The sequence below is a fragment of the Paramisgurnus dabryanus genome, chromosome 11 (assembly GCF_030506205.2).
Source record: "Paramisgurnus dabryanus chromosome 11, PD_genome_1.1, whole genome shotgun sequence".
In the NCBI taxonomy this organism is placed as follows: domain Eukaryota; kingdom Metazoa; phylum Chordata; class Actinopteri; order Cypriniformes; family Cobitidae; genus Paramisgurnus; species Paramisgurnus dabryanus.
Window position 1 is genome coordinate 29,074,755 of NC_133347.1, and position 21,689 is coordinate 29,096,443.

The following is a 21,689-nucleotide window of genomic DNA, read 5'->3' on the forward strand; positions in this document are numbered from 1 at the left end:
AATTCCAAACAGTGCTTCAGGAAGAAGATGCAGCATAAATATTCGCTTCACATAAATAAGTTACGTTGTTTTTCATTGCTCTATTCAGCAAATGTATGTTAATGGACTATAGTATGAGACACAGTAGCGCAACTCTCTCTATAGTTCACACATCAAGAGTTCAGATCTTTGAAAGGATGATTACGCCTGACTTAAGCTGGACCGGACACATTTAACGCATGTGCGTACAGAAATCTGCTCACTTTAGCACCTTTTTGTGGTTAAATTGTTTTAAATAACTTGAATGTTAACATTTGCAAGCCTTGGAAACATGTGCAAATTATAAACTTTCCCTATTTAAATTTGCGTATTAATCCGCGAATCGCATGTGAGCCGAACCGCATGTTGTGATCCATACAGATCACGGATCAACTGTGATCCGTCACAGCACTAAGAATAATACTAATAAATGTCTTTGTGTCAGCTTATTGTTTAAAAAGTGTGTGTTTCACATATGTAACATGTGACCTTTTGACAGTACTTATTTTTTATTTTTCTTGTCAAATTATTCCTCGTTTGGGATCGTTTAGAGCCCTTTGAAGCTGCGTTGAAACCGTAAACTGTTGGGGTCCAATAAAATCCACTATATGGAAAAAAATCCTGGAATGTTTTCCTCAAAAAACTTTCTTTTCGACTAAACCGATAAAGACATCACCAACTTGGATGACATGGGGGTGAGTAGCCTACATTATTAGGATTTTATTTTTATGAAAGTGGAGTAATCCTTTAACAGTACCATCAGCACTCAATGTTGAATTACGACTTTATTCCAGAGACTGCAACACTGGTCTGAGATCACTACAGCATTGTTCAATAACCTCATCATTGTGCCCTTGAGTACCGGAAACATGGCTGTAATTTTATCTTATTGCTGTATTTTTGTTGAACAGTGCTGTCGTATTGTACAATAGAGAAATGACATATGAGATGCACTCGGAGGAGAAACCTGAGCAGTGCATGCTGGGACACAGGGTTCACAATAGAGATGGCACAGAAACACTGTCACGCACCATGTGTTGAAGGAAATGGGCTATTTTCTTCTGTATTTCCGACTGAGGCCAAACAGCCAAAAGTAAATGAATGAAAGACAAGCAATTTCTATCACAGGAGTCTCATGTTAAAGGGATAGTTCAACCAAAAATGAAATGTGTGTGTGTGTGTGTGTGTGTGTGTGTGTGTGTGTGTGTGTGTGTGTGTGTGTGTGTGTGTGTGTGTGTGTGTGTGTGTGGATATAGATATATAAATATATAGATATAGATTCATACAGATTTTAACATGACGATGAAAAAATTATGACAGTTTTTTTTTTAAATTGGTAATCGAACATGGATTATCGAAATCCCAAATTAAAAATATAACAGCAAGTAATTACAGTATTCTGTCTAGTTGACATTAACCTTGAATATTCCTCCAGGATGCTGCAGTTTTAAGGTATTGTAGGCCTCTTAGTAGGATTCTTAGTAATCAGCATTGTAAACAAGATAGTGGATGGATATTTATAGACTGTCTTACATAATAGCGTTCTCAGTGTTGAGCAGGGTATTTAGGACACACCACACCTCATCTGAAGGCATTCTGTGAGTCTTTGGTGTGGAGGCGCAGGCGTGGCTTGTTGTGCTTGAACAAATTCAACAAATTCATTGCTGTTTTCCGGCTATGTATGAATGTGTTTATATAAATTCAGTCTGAATCTGGCTCACAATAGCAGATGGGTTCACAAGCACAGCACCTTTATGTGTAGTCTGTATTTTGAAGTTAAATTGGATTTTTTTTTTTGTTTTTTTTTTTTATAAAAATGATAAAATTCACCCTCATGCCATGCTAAATATAAATAAAATGAATAAACCACAGCCAATCAGAAGAGCATGTGGGCGGGCTCTCTCTGTTAGTAATTCACTTGCAATGAAATAATCAAAATATGCATAAAGCATAAATATTACACACCTTTTAAACATGATTAAAATACATACTGTGTTACTGTGTAAAAAAATCTTTGTCATAAAATACACTTTTTGATCACAATAAGTTGACAGTTAAATGTGCTTACTTGTTTCTATTCATTTGTTTTTAAGATCTGAGGTGAAGATAAAGCTGGGAACACAAAATGATATTTAAACTCACATTAGATGCTTTTAACATTTTAACTTTTAAAGCACACAAGCAGTTCACTATCTTACTGGTAAAAAGATGTAACGTTGTTGCTTTTGTTTTGTTACTGGTAAAGTCATTCTAGTGAATGTATGATAATTTACTTGTGTGAAAGAGGCTAATGTGGCATTGTAAATGTACAGTGTGTTAGAATGGATAAAAGTGTCTGCCAAATGCATAATTGTAAAATATAAAGGTGCCGCAGAATGTAAAACTGTATTTACTTAAGCATAGATGAATAATAAGAGTTGTGTAAAGAGTAATGACATATCATTAGCCTCAAACACAATTGTTTAGCAAATGTCGTGACTGCTGAGTTAGCACTATATGCTAGCTAATGCTATATGCTAACGTTTAGGCTGAAGTTCTACTATTAATGTTAGTTACGTTTTGAACTTATATCACTCAGAAACGTCCAATAACAATCTTCAAACAATTGATTATTCCTCAGGATCTGTATCTTCGTCTGATACAGACTCAAACATAAGGTCTGTTTACGTACACACAAAGCTACTGAAGGAGCCGCTCTGAGAAACAACCAATCAGAGCAGAGCTCAACATTATTATTCATGACCCTTTCAAGTAAGATAATAATAGACCAATTCATTGTTTAGACAAATCCTAGGGTTGTAAATGTAAAACCGTCTCTAGATAATTTTTGCACTTAATAAAGTTGCATACCTTCTATGTAGATATCAGAGAACAATTTAATATTATTACAATGCTTTGGCACCTTTAAATTAAAAATGTCCCTAACATTAATAAAATAAAGCTGTTGCATGAAGTGATGCCTTTTGACTTGTAGTTTTGCTTTCATGCTGATTATCGTGTGGGCTTGCTTTTCAGGGGGAAGTGCCCATAGAAGAAATATGATACATAACGTCTACCCATGGTACATAAGAAGTGCCCATGTTTGAAAAAAACTTTCTGAAACTCGTACCAACCCTGGCGATGTGCATTTGGCACAGAAATACTCTGTCACACGTCCAACTGCCAATTTTTTGCAAGAGGAATTCAACTCTTAAACTGTGTTAATAAGTCAGAATGCAAGAAAACAGTTACCCCCCCCCCCCCCCTTTAAATGCCTTAATTTAACTAAGGCCTAGTCCTGGCTTTAGCTAAGCCTTGTCTGTGAAACCAGGCCCAAGTCTTCCCTTTTTTCCCTGAACAAGGATTGCCTGTGTTGCTGTGATACTGTTTACGATTCTTGAATCACAAATGAGAGGGCTTTCAGTCTCGTGCTCAATAGTTTCAGGCTCTGGATTTTCTCTTCGCAGGTGGTTTTGCCATTGTGTTTCTGGTGAGGACTCATCAAGGCCTCCGCTGTGCACTGAAGAGAATGTATGTCAACAATGAACACGACCTTCAAGTGTGCAAGATGGAAATTCAGATTATGGTGAGTTTCTCTTACTGGGCTATATATACACCATACAAAATACATCAAGTTACGTGCCATTGCTGTGGTTTAGCTCAGTTGGTTTAGTCGGTGACCAGCTTTATTCACCTTCATGTTAGTTTTGGCTGATCACCATGATTAATGTGTCGCAAATGGAAAACCAGTTTACTGTTGTGGGCCTATAGAGAGAGGAAAATGTTAGCACTGTTTCAGTTTCACAAAGTGTCTTGGTGTTTTAAATGCTCAGCTGCTCACAGTGGACTCCTGAATAGATGACAAACAGGGGGCTTTTGTAATTTGTGGGTGAACGAGTCGATTAAAAGGGCATTTAACAACTAAGCTGTTTCATTTAAAAACTAGCATTGCATTTAAATGTCTTTTGAATGAGCTTGTAGTCAGTGGTTGATAAACAAAGAGATCTTTCTGCTTAGTTATTGAGATTTAAATGTTGCAATAATTCAATGCTGCCTATAGACACCCAACATTTGTTCATTTAATCAATAAATACTCTTCTAAAATTAATTTATTGTCGAACGTTTGTATTGAACTTATTACACTGTTCATTGAATGTTAACTAATTGATTAAAGGAATAGTCAACCCTTTTGCCGTATTAAACTATGTTATTACCTCAGCCTAGACGAATTAATACATATCTATCTTTTTTCAATGCATGCACTGTACAGCGCGTTGTGAATGTGTTAGCATTTAGCCTAGCCCCATTCATTCCTATGGTACCAAAAAAAAGTTTTATTTTGTGTAACCATACTTACTGGTATAACCCCTTATGTAACAGTCTTTAAATAGGGAAAACACGGAAGTGTTTGGTGGCTTCCCTGTTTGGTACCATAGGAATGAATGGGTCTAGGCTAAATGCTAACACATTCACGACGCGCTGTACAGTGCACGCATTGAAAAAAGATAGATATGTATTAATTCGTCTAAGTTGAGGTAATAACAGTTTAATATGGCAAAAGGGTAGACTATTCCTTTAAGAATGCAATACTGTGACTTGACAAAGCAAATTTGAATACTGTAATGATATCTCTTTATTTAAATTTTATTTATTTTTTAAACCAGAGGGACCTGGTGGGTAACAAAAACATTGTCGGCTTCATGGACTCCAGTATAACGGCAATAGGATCAGGAGATGTTTGGGAAGTACTCATACTGATGGACTTCTGTAGAGGTCAGTCTGTGTTTTTCGGAAAAATTAAATCCCAATTTACGTGCTTCATACACATGCACAGATATCAGTATAACATTATGGGCCCTATTTTAACGATCTGAAACACAAGTGCGAACCGGAAAGGGCAAGTGACTGTGGGCGGATCTTGGGCGCTGTTGCTATTTTCCCAGAGGGAGAAATAACTCTTGCACCAAGTGCAAATCAATAAGGGGTTGGTCTGAGGTAGGTTCATTATTCATAGGTGTGGTTTGGGCGTAACGTCAAATAAACCAATCAGAACGTCATCCAACATTCCCTTTAAACGCAAGTGCGCAAGTTCCATGGCGGGTTGCTATTATGACGGATTTACCAGGCGCACGCCAGGAGCGGTTCACAGCCGAGGAGACCGACGTTCTTGTAAGAGCAGTCAAAGACAGAGAAGTTGTTTTGTATGGGGATGGGAGAAACCCGCCCAAATCAGCGTCAGTTAAACAGGCGTGGGAGGAAATAGCCACAATTGTCTCATCAGCTGGCATCCCCAGGACGTTGCGCCACAAGCGCTACAATGATGGCAGGAGATGTTTAAGGTTTCTTATGAAAACATTTTAATTATTATTTACATAAAATAAACGTTATACAGCCACACAACAAACGTATGAAAATATTTGAATCGTTATTTGCATGATAAATTTTTAACGCAGCCACACAAAATAAATAAAAACTATCACCACGATGCTCAACACAATGATTTCACTTATCTAATGTGTTAATATTTTTTATTGTAACAATTTATGATTTGAAAAAATAACTGTTGCATCTGTGTAGATTAGATAAGCAAATTGTGTGCGGGTTGTGCACGCTATACATTATGGTCAAGCATGCGCCCTTAAAATAGCATAATGAACCACGCACAACGCGCCACTGACTTTAGACTAGTTTTTTTTTTGGTCAGTGGCGCAATTGTTTTTTGAAACTGCAAAATAGCATCAGGGATGGTTTGCGCCGGAACACGCCTCCTTTTTTGCGCTGAACCGCCCAGGGAGCGCAAGTTCATTCCCTGATTTGCCGACGTGCGTCTGTGGAGGGAAAAACCCGCTGTGCGCCGGTGCAAAATACAAATGATACATGCGTCACTGACAAAGTCAATTGTGCTGGGTGCAAGATAGGGCCCAATATCAGTGTTAAGGAATTGAGCCATGTTTTTGATCCCCCTTTCACACACAGTTTGTGTTTGCATGATAGAGTTAATTAGGGGTGGGCGATATGTCCAAAATCTTATATCATGATACGATTCACTTTATATCACGATAATAATATGCATCACAGTAGAGTTTTTTATCTTTTAATAAGTTTTGTGTGTTATTAAAATGAAGACAAAAAACAAACAAAACTCAAGCTCACTGAAGATAAACAGTCAGTGATAAAATAAGGATAATAAATAATAATGTCTATATATATCTTATTAAGGGTAGAAAAGTGATTTAGTCAAGATCAGTGAGAGATTTTCTCTCAATGCTGTTTGATTGACATGAGTGACAGACAGGAGCAAAATTAGGTAACTTCCCCTTTAAGACCAAAGTCCGGATCCAATCTACTGTTACAAGTGCGTTTTCTTTTTCAGCTGTTTACTTTCTCTTAAAGGGATAGTTCACCCAAAAATGATTTTATCATTTTCTCACTCTCATGTTGTTAAAAACCTGTATACATTTCTTTGTTCTGATGAACACGAAGGAAGATATTTTGAGGAATGTTTGTAACCATTTGGATTCCTTTAAGACCTAAATTGTTGTGTTTATTATGATACTTGCAAAGACAGGAATTTTGATGCATATGTGTATTTAATGAGCTTAACTCTTTCCCCGCCATTGACGAGATATCTCGTCAATTAAGAGAAAACGCTTCCCCGCCAATGACGAGATTTTCCGTCTTTCCGCAATACCGCTATTATCCACCAGGTGGCGCACTTCCGAACTTTTTAAAACCGGAAGTATTGCCCTATGGCAAGCTGCTGCATGTCCGTGTCTGTTTTAAAGATCGCTCTGAATGGGATCTCTATGAAAAGTCCGTCATAAAAATTGAATTATCTCTGCTTTTTGCTCAAAATATGGTATTTTTGCAAAAACCTACCCATATTCAAAAGCTGATTGCAAAAGAACCACTAAAGGTAGGATGAAACGGTTTTTTTTGTTTGAAAGCAGAGGGTCTGTTCTTTCATTTGGTATATTGTATGTTTATATATTTAAAGAAGAACATTTTCTGGAAGGCATTAAACTTTGGTGAAAATCATGAAAAACGCTGGCGCTGGCTGGCAACTTTTTTTAAAAACGCTGGCGGTGAAAGAGTTAATGAATCTCTCCTGGTTGACAAATTTCTACCGGTTTATCATACCTACCGGTTTATTGCCCACCCCTAGACTTAACATTTAGCTTTAAAAATGCGATATGCATACTTTAAGACTATTTGAAGGCTGTAACTGTAACTGGCTTGGATTCATTGTTTCTGTTTTAAGTTTTGTTAGATTTTTTTTGTAGTGCATGGGATTTTAAAGGGGACATATCATGAAATCTGACTTTTTACATATGTAAGTGCTATATTTGGGTCCCAAGTGCTTCTAACAAACTGGAAAATGTGATAAAAATCAACCCAGTAATTTAGTTTTGGTAAACCATTTTCTGCAAGCATGTAAAAAAAGAAATTTGTCTCCCCTTGTGATGTCAGAAGGGGATAATACCGTCCCTTAATCTGCACTATCCAACCACGGCACTGCCATTTAGTGCAGAGATCAACTCATTTGCATTTTAAAGGACTCACACACTCAAAAACGGCACATTATTTGACATCTTAAAAAAGTCTTGTGAAAAGTCCCCCTTAAAAGAATACTGAACTGGCACAAATAATTGGCACAAATGTATGGACTTATTGCAGTAGGGCAGTATTGTGTTTGACTTTTGTTTGTCTGTGTGTGAATCCAGGTGGTCAGGTTGTGAATCTGATGAACCAGCGCTTGCAGACAGGATTCACTGAGCCAGAGGTGCTGCAGATCTTCTGTGACACATGTGAAGCCGTTGCAAGACTGCATCAGTGCAAACCTCCCATCATCCACCGGGACCTCAAAGTATGACCTGTACACCTTTATTATATCAAATCTCACTTTTCATTGATGGCTGTGTCTATTCCTTACACATTTATTATATTTATTATATTATTAGCACCATACTGCAAAGCATTCTGAAATCCTGCACACTAAAGTTTCGGGAGTGACAGCCACATTTAATGGCCTTATATAATGCAAAATCCACTTTTACAAGGTGTTTGGACATCAATGTGTGTTGGCAGTGTGTGAACACAACAACCCTACAATGAAAATACACTCTTTCATTTTCTAATCCCCATTAAACCAAAGCAGTCTCATTAGACATGCTGTTTTGATTCTCTTGTTAATGTGATGTCACACAAAAAAGCCTCGCTCATGGCCACTGACTGACTGGTTAACTTTACCAAAAGCTTTTCTAAATGTGTTTAGTTACACGTAGTAGCACTAATGTGGCTAAATATACTATTTCCCAGACCATATTTACAGGAATCAGATCCATTTTTAGCTGAAAGCAGTAGCTCAGTGCACTTTTTTGCTCCCGCACAAATAGGGTCATTTTGGACATGCTATAATAAATGATCTGTGGTGTTTTAAGACACATTCAAGGCACACCTGAGACTTATATTACATCTTGTAAAAATGGGCATAATGTGTGCCCTTTAAATGCCCCTAAATGATCGCTCCATGAGTGTACAGATCAAGACTCACTTATAAAACTGCAATGATTGACACATGGCAACGTTCCACTGTCTCACATGTTTGGTATCCACTGTTTTGACCCAAGTAATATTTAACACTTTAACTCCAATTGAGGAGTTATTTTGTCAATTAAGAGCAAACGCTTGCCTGACAATGAGGTTTTTTTACATCAAACCGTTTATATATTTAAAGAAGATTTTTTTCTTAAAAAGGCATTAAATTTTTGTGAAAATCATAAAAAATGCTGTTGCTGGCTGGCAACTTAAAAAAAAAACGCTGTCAGGGAAAGAGTTAAAGCGCTGTCTACATAGACGTTGTGTGTTGTATATGTTTGTCCACATATTTAATATTTTGGGCTTGGCTCATAAAGTGATCAAGTTTTTAAAGTTATTAAAATGGATCATGATATTTTTGTCTTATTTTTTATTGGATCTAATTGGGATATAATATATTCTTTGGATATAATTTGTTTATTATAGGGATGCACCGAATCCAGATTTTTTGGGTTCGGCTGAATACCGAATCCACTGTTTAAGATTCGTCCGAAACCGAATCCTACTCGCTTCCTTATTCCATTAACACAGTAAAACGCATTAATGAAGTAAAGTGCAACAATGCAAAGGAATTTTTTTCTTTTTTTAAATCAGAATATGTTTGGTGACTTAACTAAAATTAATGTTATTGAACATTTACTTAATAAACATATATAGTAGGGTGTTTAGTTTTTGTTAATAACAGTAAGCTAGGCTACGAAAAGATCAAACACATATCCTTTATCATAATTAAATTAACGTAAAACCTCTAACCTTACACCTGAAATGAGAGTTTCCTTTAAAAAAAACAAAGCAAGACGCTCTGAATTAACAGGTTGCGAGTGTGCGAACAAATGTCGCCCTTTTTTTGCTTATGAGTTTCATTTTCAGATTCTCACAGCCTAATTCATTCGAACAGTCCACATGTAAACGCCTTCACGTAATCAACGCCCGGGTGACGTCGACTAGCGTAGCGCGAGCCTAGGGTTCGGTGGAAAAAAATCTAAGGTTCGACCGAATCCGAACCTTGCCAAAAAGCTCACTTTTTGTCCGAATACGAATCCTGGATTTGGTGCATCCCTACTTTATTATGGACTTTTTTTACAAAGGGACTTTGAGTTCTTGCATCACGCATAAAAAAGAGATACAATGTATTTTCAACAATGTCATCTACAACTAGTTGATAAATGCATTTGAAATTCAAACATGATTCTGTTTTCTTACTCATACTTTTAGTGTCTGTTTTAGGTGGAGAACATCTTGCTTCATGACAGAGGTCATTATGTGCTATGTGATTTTGGCAGTGCCACAAACAGAAGCCAGAACCCTCTTACAGAAGGTGTGGCGGCTGTAGAAGAGGACATTAAGAAGTGGGTGTCTTTTGTATTACACATTACATAACCAAGTGTCCCATAAAGTAACAGTGTTCTGTGTTATAATGTGTGTGTTTAGGTACACTACTCTTTCATACCGAGCCCCAGAAATGGTGAATCTATATGGGGGGAAGGTTATCACAACGAAAGCAGATATATGGGTGGGTAACAGCTGCCAGTGCGTTGATATCTAGTTTATTATTGTTGCTGTGTGTACTGCATTGCACTTTGAGTTCTGTGACCACTCACTGTGTTACAATGTGTTGTGAACGCTGGTGTCCCTATTGTTACCTAGCTTTACCAGTGATAATGCCATGATAGTGAACAGTATGTGCACCTGCTAATCCTGTCCTTTCTACAATTGGCCACTTAAGCAGGCACTTTTGCTGGATGATATCAATGCTGTTTAAATTAAATGCTAAAATAAAAAAAGAAAATGACCAAGTGCTCATACTAGACAGTTTTGCTTATAAAGCTGCTAATTTTTGCTTGTTTGTATTCTCAGGCATTGGGCTGCTTGTTGTATAAGTTATGTTTTTTCACATTGCCGTTTGGAGAGAGTCAGGTGGCCATCTGTGATGGCAGCTTCACCATCCCAGACAACTCCCGTTACTCACACGACATGCACAGTCTTATCCGTAAGTTCAGCTGTCTTTGCTACTCTTATCATATATTTATTGCTCCTAAAGCCTTTGTAACACCTGCTTGGATGTTGTTAGAAGCTCCAAATATTATGATGGTGGCTTTGGTATGCAAATATTTATTTTATCGTTTAGTTTTTTATCTTCTGTAAACAGAAATATTTCGTTTCTTTCATAAAAATGTATTGTGGCAAAACGGCATAAAACGTTATAATAAATAGGCTTTTTTGCATAAATGGGTGTATCTTTAAAGGGACACTCCATTTAAAAAAAAAATGCTCATTTTTCAGCTCCCCTAGAGGTAAACATTTGATTTTAACCATTTTGGAATCCATTCAGCTGATCTCCGGGTCTGGTGCTAGCACTTTTTGCATAGTTTAGCATAATCCATTGAATCTGATTAGACCATTAGCATCACGCTACAAAATAACCAAACAGTTTCTATATTTTTCCTATTTAAAGCTTGACTCCTCTGTAGTTACATTGTGTACTGAGACAGAAGTAAAATTAAAAGTTGCGATTTTCTAGGCAGATATGGCTAGGAACTATACTGCCGTAACATGGCTGCAGGATGCGCAATGATATTATCGTAATTTTCGGATTATAAGTCACATTTTTTCATCGTTTGGCGGGTCCTGGAACTTATAGTCAGGTGTGACTTATACATCAAAATTATTTCATATGAACCAAGAGAAACCATTAACGTCTACAGCCACGAGAATCCACTCTATGCTGCTCTTATATTTATGTAATTCAATGAATTCAGTGATGTGGAATGACTTCGGGACCTTTTTGAACTTGATTTGGCTTGTCGTGTTAATTTAGCCTATTTAATTTACCTCCCAGGTATGTTTTGTATGTTGTTGTTTATCGTGTAAATAACTGTTAATGTTACTTTTACATGTACAGACATCTATTCAGCCTGCTGTTCTGTGCCATTGTTAAAGGGGACAGAGAATGAAAAACCATTTTTACCTTGTCTTTGTTGAATAATGGTAGTCTACCCGCATTCATGAACATACAAAAAGTGCTAAACATCTCAGTCTCATAGAAATTCCTCTTTTAGAAATGTCAGCCAGAAAACGGCCCAATCTGAAAAACTGATGCTTATGACATCACAGGCATCTCACTGCCCCTCCACTTTAAAATAATTGGCTACATTTTTTGAGTGACAGCAAAGTCAGCCAATCAGTAATGAGATTGCAAGTTAAGCCAGTAGTGGGAGCCAAATAGGTGCAAAACCACTTGTTTAAAATCCTCCACCCTGATAGAGCTATCTGAGAGAGGTTTTTAGGAAGCTTCTAAGGCATTACAGACCCAAACAAAAAAAAAATTGTCTACATGTCACATGACAGAACAAGGATAAATACCCCGTTCAATCATTCTATGTCACAAGTTGCATAACTTGCCTTTCCAGATTAAATGTCTGTTCTTCGGCTTGGATTTTGCGAAATCATTTTCTAAATAAACACGACGTATAGTCCAGTGCGACTTACTTTATGTGTTTTCCTCTTCAAAACACATTTTTGACTGATGCGACTTATGTTATAGTCCAGAAAATACGGTACGCAGTGCCTGAAAATAGTCACCTTGGTTACTTTCAATAGCAGGGGACTATTTTCGGCCCCAGCGTAATGTGTCCGCGATGGATTGTACTCACAAAAATACACTTGATTTAGACTTCTATTTATTTGTGTTCATTTTCCTTTACAGGTTACATGCTGGAGCCAGAACCTGACTTAAGGCCAGATATCTACCAAGTGTCATATTTCGCCTTTAAACTCGCACAGAAAGAATGCTCAATACCGAACATCAACGTAAGACTTACTGACAATTCAGGCACTTCCACTATATATCCAGCACCTCCATTACACTCTCTTACCCCTTAAACTACACTGTTACTTGCTCTCATCTTTTCACCTGTGTAGACCCTGCAGAACCCATGCATGTTTAATTCATGTCCACCCTTTTCAGTGGATATTGTAAGGGGTGGCACATAACGGCAGAGGAAGTACGATATCACTGCCGGCTGCCAGTTGGCTTAGATCCAGTGTCCCCTCCCATTCTGAGCAGTATTGATAGCATAATGGATGCATTGAGTCAGGTTCTAATGGAAAATAACATTGACACCCGGAAAGTGCCATTTAGAGTCCAATACAGAAATGGCTTTGTTTTTGTTTATTTTTAGAGCAAGTAGGAATTTTGATCTGCAAAGTGTAGCAAACATTATCATTTTAATGTGACCCAAAAACATTATAATAGAGGCTTGAGCCACATTTAAAAAATTTATAAATGTTATAGAGTGCCGCAGGGATATTGGTTCCCTTGCAAAAATCCTCTTCACAGGTGAACACAACTTTTATGAAAGTTGAAGTCAAAATTCAGCTTTTTATTTTTCTAGTAAACACATTTAAACTTAAATGTATAAAATTTGTATTCATCTGTGAAGATTTACTTGTTGGACAAAACGTGTAGGTGCCATAACCTTTGTTAACCACAGAACTTATTTTTGGGCTAATCCAAAAGTCTATGGAAAAAAATGAATGTTTTTTGGAAGAGAACCAGGGTCCCGCTAACTTCTGTGTTGGCTTACACAAATACGTCATCCCTGCTTCACTTTGTTGCATGTTCAGATTTATAGTTCATGAAGTTCATGAATTTCACATGAAGGTTTTAAATTATAGATCACAACTAGACCATTTCTTACTATTAAAATCGGTATAAAAGTACAGCAATATTATAATAATTTACTCATATTTTTGCTGTATTCACTTTCATGTTTTCAGAATTCACCCATTCCAGAAAAACTTCCAGAGCCAATAAGAGCCAGCGAAGCCGTGGCCAAGAAAAGTCACAACAAAGCCAGGTGAGCATTTTTCTTATCTGTGTGGTCTCCTATAACTTTAGAACATTTGTTGATGAGTTTGTACATTTTATGCAATACACTCCTAAAAATAAAGGTGCTTCACCTACCATTCTTGACTGAATGGTTCCATAAAGAACCTTTAACATCCAAAGAACCTTTCTGTTTCACAAAAGGTTCTTTGAGCTTGTTCACACTGTCAGTCCAAATCCGATTTTGGTGCATATCCGATTGGAATCCAATCACACGCCAAAAACTGGATTTTTTTTCTAATCCGTTTCAGGCTACATCCAAAGGTGGTTTGAAATCACATTTCCGGAAATCCATTTCAATATGACTGCTCTGATCGTATTTGTGTAGCTTTTTGGTTATGTCATGCTGCCACGTCACACAAACACAAACCCAGTGAGAACTTTGGAGCAGCCTATTTCTGAGGAAATTATAGGGGTGTTTGGGAAAGTCCATGTATTGAGGAATATAGTTTCTACAACGTCAGACGTCAAGGCAGATTGTCGTGCCAGCACAACACCATTGCCATAGAAACAGTGTAGATAATCCGAAACATGGCAGAACGCTACAGGACAGCGAGTCTGTCAAATCGGATATGCACCAAAATCAGATATGGACTGACGATGTGAACAAGGTATTTGTAGTGAGAAAGGTTCATTAGATAAAAAAAGGTATGAAATAAATTATTTTTAGTTCTAAGAACCTTTCACTGTATGGTTCTTTGAGGAACCAAAAATGGTAATTCTCTATAGCTTCGCTGTAAAACACCTTTTAAGCACCTTATGATGTAAATATATGGAAGACCAGGGGTAGGGAAGAGCAGGGGGGAAGTTCCATTTTTTCAGAAAAACTTAATTTTTAAAGAAAATGTTATAGACAGAGATATATTTTTGGTGTGGTCAATAACTCACAATTGTGGTCTATCAATACGAGGTGGAAATTTTGTACAAATGTAAAACGACTTCAGTATAATTTCACTTTTAACATGAGTAGCGCATTGTTACCTTTGACCCTGTCAGCTGGGATGAAAGTAACACACAGGTGAATCAAAAGTAACACAACAAAACAAGAGTAAATATTCATGACTATGACCTCGTTCATGTGTAACTGCAAACATATTTTGTCATTTATTTTTGTTAAAAAAAATGAAATTATATATTTTTTAAATTTCAGTTTTATCAAACGTTTACAAAAGCAACCTGACAGTACAAACTTGAATTGTTGAAAATAAATAAAAAATCAAGTGTTAAATGATTAAATTTAATCAAATCAAATTAAATCAAATTAGAATAATATAAATTTTCAAAGTAATGCAACAGTATTAGCAGCGGGACAAAAGTCCTAAGTACTACTTTTGTCCCAACAGCAACTCCTGATATTTAAAAAATAATAATTTCTGAAAAACTCTGAGAAGTAAAACTTCAGGATGTGTTAGAGCACTAAATAACCTGTAGATTATCAGTACTGTAACCACTGATCTATATAAATGACTGGATTGCGCATAGAACGCTTAACGTAACTGCGTGAGGTGAAGCCAGCGCAGAGTTCAAGCGGCCATCTTGGTATACCCAACCGGCGGAGGGCATCATTGACTTCCATTCAAAATCATGATCTAATTTCACCCGCTTTACAGCGTATCAGTTACACAAGGTTAATTTTTAGGAAATGTGTACGTAAAATAATTGTTTATTCTGGTGTTATTTGCAATGTGTATGTTACAATGGGGCAGGAAAATGGATTTATAAAAAAACCGTTAAGGTGAGTGTGTCTGCTGCATTCTGTTAATGACACGGGTATAAATAAAGTTTTTTTTTTTTAATTAAATAAGTTTAGGTTACTTGTAAAGATAACAATTAAAAAACCAGCAAATTATTGCATGCACATACGGTACAAAGCATGATTATTTAAATAGATTTCAGAATGAGCACGTTTATTGTCATTAATACTAAATATGCTGCGGTCTGTCTGCTGATCTGATACTGTAATAAAGATGAATGTATAATAACTGATTAAAAAGCAAAATTTACAACTTTCAGTAAATAACTGCTTAGGACCCTTGTGTTGTAATAATGTACAGGGAGACGTCAGATATAAAAACAGAGACTATTTAAGTAATGTTTTATCATTAAAATCTGATACCGTCCATTGATTTAATATAATATTTGGTTATACCAACATGGTGGCGCAGTGGCTTCACAGTTGTGACTTCATGGGCAATCCAGTCATTTATATAGATCAGTGACTGTAACACATGAAACCAGAAACACAACGCGTTATAAGAAAAAAATTACAGCTTTAGGAAATTTACTTATCATGGTTAAAACAGCTTTCTGGACTTAGACAAGCAAAACGATGATGAAATAACGCAATATCTGTCAGCTCTGTCAAGGGTTGCATGTTAAAGATACTGTCATAGTTTGGAATGCAAATGTTATCAGGGTTTGGAGAAAATCACTTTGTTACTTTTGCCCCGGTTCTCCCATACTTGCACTGTAAATGCGTTTCGGGTGGATTTATTTTTGAAAATGTACTTCTTGACAGCAAATTGCAAAAAGCTTAAATATATACATATAGGGGCAGTTTCCTGGACAGGGCTTATCCTAGTGCCAGACTAAAATGCATGTTTGAGTTGCTTTAATTTAAAAACACCTTGTCCTGTTTATTTTAAACATATATCATTGCCATTGTTTTGTCTTAAGATGCACACCTGTAGTGTTTTTTGTAACATATGTCTTAAATTACCTAATATAAATAGGTATACATTTATAAGGTTATTTATATAAGGTTTGATGAATTTATGTTATCAAAAATTTAATAACATTTTAGTTCAGAGGACAGAATACTTAAAAATGTACCTGGGATTCTTTTCATTGCATTTTAATTTTTTTTTACAATTATATATTTGTGACCCTGGACCACGAAACCATAAGTTAAATATATATATTTATTTGTATATATATATATATATATATATATATATTTATATTTATATATATATGGCCAAATATTGTCCTATCCTAAAACACTTTTATCAAACATATATCAATGAAAAGCTTATTCAGCTTCCAGATGGGTTATAAATCTCAATTTCACAAAATGTACCTTTGTGACTGGTTTTGTGGTCCAGGGTCACATAAATTGGTTTATTACTTATAAAGCTCCTGCAGTTGACGTCACACAGCCTTAACTCCGCCCTTTGTCAGGCAATCATTGGTATCGATAGTGGTTGAACATTAATTTTAAACCAGACTGTTTATACCTTGCAAACCTTACTATTTTAACATGTTGTATAAGGGTTTTATGTTTAATAGTAAATCTGAAATGACATAAAAGAGTTTAAATTGTGGAAAATAACTAGGCTGACACACGTCAAAAGACATTATAGGGATCTGTTATGTTTCATCTATTAAATTTTGGATTTACATATCTATATCTTTTGAATTAAAGTGCACAGTGAACTCCTGCTGGTGCCATTCATTTCATATTTGCTCCCAGCTGTCCTTGCCTGCCAGTATGGTGGCGTACACAGAATGGGTCACGTGACGTCCGGACCTCTTTTGGGATGCATGTACACTGTGACAGTGGTTTCACTCGTTCTGACTTTGTTTCCTGTCTTTCAGGCTTATTGATCCAGTCCCCACTACTGAGACTTCCATAGCACCTCGACAACGGCCCAAAGCGGGCCAGGCTCAACCAATCACTGGCATTCTCGCCATTCAGCCGGCTCTCACTCCTCGCAAAAGAGCCAATGCACCTGCAGGAGCCAACCATCCAATCGGTAAGTGTTCACCAATCATACAGCAGCAAACAGTACGGCATTTATGAGTATTATAAGCTATACTAGAATAGGATATTAGCTGCTTACTGCATAAAGTTTAAATAAATGAAAGGAAGGAAGGAAATGGTCTGCGGCAATTCTCAGGTATCTGTGGTGTCTAAATGATGCTCAGTTGGTGATAGGCTCAAGAATGCCAAAAAGATTTTCTCAGCAACGTTATATAACCTTCACAAGCATGAAGCTTTGATACCTTTCATAAAAAATGGGCTTTAGCCATTCATTTTGGAAGGAATAATGTTCTCTTTAGGTCCAGTGCTTTATAAAAAAGATGGCTTTTGTGTGTGAATGAACCAAAAATCAAACCATCCCGGACAAATCCCTGGTGCACATTCCGTGTTTTTTCCGTAATGTCTGTGTGATAATGGCTTTTCTGGGATGATGGGGTTGTGTCTTGTAATTTAGTGTTTTTGTTCTGTTCTTCTATTGGTTTCCAGGTGTTAACATAGCTGTACAGCCTGTTGTTCCCAGCCAACCTCAGACCCCTCAGCTTCAACAGGTTCCTCCCACTCCAATACAAGCCACTCCCTCTCCGACTCAGACCGCACCTCATCAAACACTATTTGTGCAACAACCTACAGCCTTCTTCACTGCTCAACAACAGGTAACTCTTGCACATTTTATAGGTCATATTTGTATTAAATAGCACTTAAAGTCAACTTGATTCAAAATCGAGATATTATGATGATTTAAGGGTTAAACTGGATAGTTGTGTTAGATGGGTACACATAAAGCCGACACTGACAAAGTACTGCTTACGAAAGCAGATTTTGGCAGTAGTCAGTATTCATTACTCAAAACGGGAAATTGAGTCTGAGCCGATGGTGTACTGGACAGTGCTCCTACATATAGTGCAGACGCACTTCCGGCGACCCGAGTTCGATTCCCGGCTCGAGCTCCTTTGCCGATCCCATCCCATGCCCCTCTCTCCAGCCTGTACTTTCTTGATTACTATCTGTCAAATAAAGGCAAAATGGCCTAAAACCAAAACCAAGAACTGGAAATCGGAAGAGCTACAGACTGCTGGGAACCAAAATATAAAGCCAAACAGCCAATAAAAATGATCAGACTCCCCAACGAGGTCCACCGCCATTTTGACACCCTCAATTGGCTGAAAAAAAATGGCAGGGCTTGCCAAAAAACTAAAGACAACTTTTAAAACCTGCTGACCTCCGGCCAACTGTCAGCTTGATGTGTACCTAGCTTTACCCAAAGACCAAAGGCCTTGAATAATATACTGTAATAAATCACAGATGTAGTCTATGTAAATTTGACCATTACAATCTTTAAAATGATGTTATGTAATATATAACCAAAGCTTTAGATTGAAAAATTATATATACATTTAGGTTACTTTTTACAAGTTAACCATCTACTGTACTAGCTTAGCATATGGCTTATATCAAGCTTACTTTATGGTTTGTTACATTTGCCTAAATGTTTTCATACAATGTGATATCAATTGTTGCGCCTACTTCCATATTTTAACAGCATCATTCAACGCAGGCCTGCGGCCTATCTACACAAATGGTTACAGCTTCCCCCACCCCCAAGCATATGTCTGCCCCTCAAACCAGCTTCCTGCCTGCTCACGCAAATTTAGCAGCAACTACACCGACAAAAACCAAAGCTAGGGCCCCTGCCCCGCCTGCACAGTGTTTACTGACTAACAGTGTAGATGACGATAAGACCGCATCCAGTTCTGGGCCTGTACAACGTAAAACAAAAGCTATGGCACCTCCACCACCTACATGCATGCTTGCTTCCACCCTTGCTCCACCCAAAGCCACCTCTCCGCCACCACCCCCTCCATCCGTTTGTTCTGAAGTGGAACCAGATCGGATGGTAATCACCTGAACATCTTTGTAGTGGTTTGGTTGGCTTTCTATTGGGGTGTACACACCAAACGCGAATTTAACGATGAGTAGATTACATGCAAAGTAAATGCATAGACGCAAACTCTCACTGGGCGATGCAAATGAAGCGAATTGGACGGCGTGTTTGACGCTATTCGTCTCACATGTGTCTTTGCACAAGTAAAAAATATTTAATTCAAATGAAAAATTAGCATGACACAAAGTTAAATCCCACAAGTAATCTAGAGCGTGATGCTTTGTGTTTGGTGTGTACGCAGCATAATGGGGCATACACACCAAACTCGATTTCAATGATTTGGGCTCTCCTGATTTTGCCAAGTGGTTGATGTCCTCAGGGAAACATTATGTTGACCCTGGAACAACATTTCAATCAACCAATCAGATTTCAGAAATAAGTTTACAGTTTGTTTTAAGTTTAAGCTTACAACCAGGATTAGCTGTTTCTAGACCATTGTTTTTCACTTATCATGTCCCTCTGACTTTAGGGTTTGGTTATGGTTAGGGTTGGGGGTGAGTTTAGGTTTTATTTAGAAAAATGTTGTCCTTGGGTCAACACAATATGTATCCCTGAGGACATCTCTCACTTGGCAAAATCAGTTCGAGCCAATGATTTGCATGAGTAGATTACATACAAAGTCGATGCAAAGACGCAAATTGGCCTACGCGATTGCCGCAAAGACCCGCTTATGGCGAATAGCACGTGTCTTTGCTGCAAACGTGCCACCAACTTCGCGTCATCAGCATCGCCCCACGCAAGTCAAGTTGAAAATATTCAACTCGAGCAAAAAATTGCATGACACAAAGTTGAATCCTGGAAGTAATCTAGAGCAAGGATAGATGCTTCACGTTTGGTGCTTATGCAGAATAATGGGGCATACACACCAAATGCGAATTCAGTTATTTGTGCGAGAAGATTACATACAAAATCAACACAAAGACGCGAATAGTTGTGAACTCGAGCAGGGCGATGCGAATGGTGCGAATTGGTCATTGCGATTGTCGCTAAGATGCATGTGAGGCGAATAGCGTGTATCTTCGCTGCATTCGCGCCACCCAACCCACGTCTAATACATTGCCCTACATGAGTCAAGTTAAAAATATTCAACTCAAGGGAAAAAATAGCATGACACAAAGTTAAATCCCGTGAGTAATCTAGAGCGAGGAACGCGATGCTTCGCGTTTTGTGTCTATGCAGCATAATGGGGCATACACACCAAATGCGAATTCAGTTATTTGCGCGAGAAGATTACATACAAAATCAATACAAAGACGCGAATAGTTGTGAACTCGAGCAGGGCGATGCGAATGGTGCGAATTGGTCATTGCGATTGTCGTTAAGATGCATGCGAGTTGAATAGCGTGTATCTTCGCTGCATTCGCGCCACCCAACCCACGTCAAATGCATTGCCCTGCATGAGTCAAGTTAAAAATATTCAACTCAAGGGAAAAAATTGCATGACACAAAGTTAAATCCCGTGAGTAATCTAGAGCGAGGAACGCGATGCTTCACATTTGGTGCTTATGCAGAATAATGGGGCATACACACCAAATGCGAATTCAGTTATTTGTGCGAGAAGATTACATACAAAATCAACACAAAGACGCGAATAGTTGTGAACTCGCGCAGGGCGATGCGAATGGTGCGAATTGGTCATTGCGATTGTCGTTAAGATGCATGTGAGTTGAATAGCGTGTATCTTCGCTGCATTCGCGCCACCCAACCCACATCTAATACATTGCCCTGCATGAGTCAAGTTAAAAATATTCAACTCAAGGTAAAAAATTGCATGACACAAAGTTAAATCCCGTGAGTAACTAGAGCGAGGAACGCGATGCTTAATAATGGGGAATACACACCATACGTGAATTTAACAATTTGCGCGAGTAGATTACATGCAAAGTCAATGCAAAGACACGAATAGATGCGAACTTGCATGTGGCAATGCGAATGGCGTAAATAGGTCGCAGCGATTGCCGCGAAGCCGCCCAACTCTCGCAATCACATTGCCCCGCACAAGTCAAGATAAAAATATTCAACTCAAGTGAAAAATTTGCATGACACAAGTAATCTACACAAGTAATCTAGAGTGAGAAACGTGATGCTTCGTGTTTGGTGTCTATGCAGCATAATGGGACGTACAACTAGATTACATACAAAGTCAATGCAAAGACACAAAGTTAAATCCCGCGAGTAATCTAGAGCGAGGAACGCGATGCTTCGCATTTGGTGTGTACGCAGCCAGCAATAGACCTGTGTTCTTCTTCTGTCGGTTTGCAAGCCAGAAAACATTTTAATGCAAGTGCGCCAATGCAGATGCAAATATGTGGCCAATTGCAAGTGTGCAGTACAGTACTGTTAAACATACACTTGGCCCCCCAAAAAAATATTTGATCACTTGTGGAGTGCGAAGTACACTTGGGTTTTTACACAATGTTGGCATGCTACTGTTTAATGTTCAGTGTCACTTTAATCTTTTTTTTTATTTATTAATGCCAGGGTTTCAAGGCAGTGTCACT

The 21,689-nt window shown here is 37.7% G+C and overlaps 1 protein-coding gene across 6 annotated transcripts in view; it reads left to right on the top strand.

The window, feature by feature from the left end:
• Positions 1 to 21,689, top strand: part of aak1a (AP2 associated kinase 1a) — a 63,201-nt gene that overhangs the window by 10,430 nt on the left and 31,082 nt on the right. For 5 of the 6 annotated variants that reach the window (XM_065247735.2, XM_065247730.2, XM_065247732.2 and 2 more), the window contains exons 2-12: positions 3,465 to 3,583; positions 4,662 to 4,770; positions 7,722 to 7,864; positions 9,823 to 9,944; positions 10,027 to 10,108; positions 10,453 to 10,585; positions 12,302 to 12,405; positions 13,375 to 13,454; positions 17,081 to 17,238; positions 17,733 to 17,899; positions 18,787 to 19,140. In XM_065247735.2, the coding sequence (XP_065103807.1) occupies positions 3,465 to 3,583; positions 4,662 to 4,770; positions 7,722 to 7,864; positions 9,823 to 9,944; positions 10,027 to 10,108; positions 10,453 to 10,585; positions 12,302 to 12,405; positions 13,375 to 13,454; positions 17,081 to 17,238; positions 17,733 to 17,899; positions 18,787 to 19,140 (1,571 nt within the window). The remainder of the gene's footprint in view (positions 1 to 3,464; positions 3,584 to 4,661; positions 4,771 to 7,721; positions 7,865 to 9,822; positions 9,945 to 10,026; positions 10,109 to 10,452; positions 10,586 to 12,301; positions 12,406 to 13,374; positions 13,455 to 17,080; positions 17,239 to 17,732; positions 17,900 to 18,786; positions 19,141 to 21,689) is intronic. The other variant, XM_065247733.2, reaches the window with a different exon arrangement.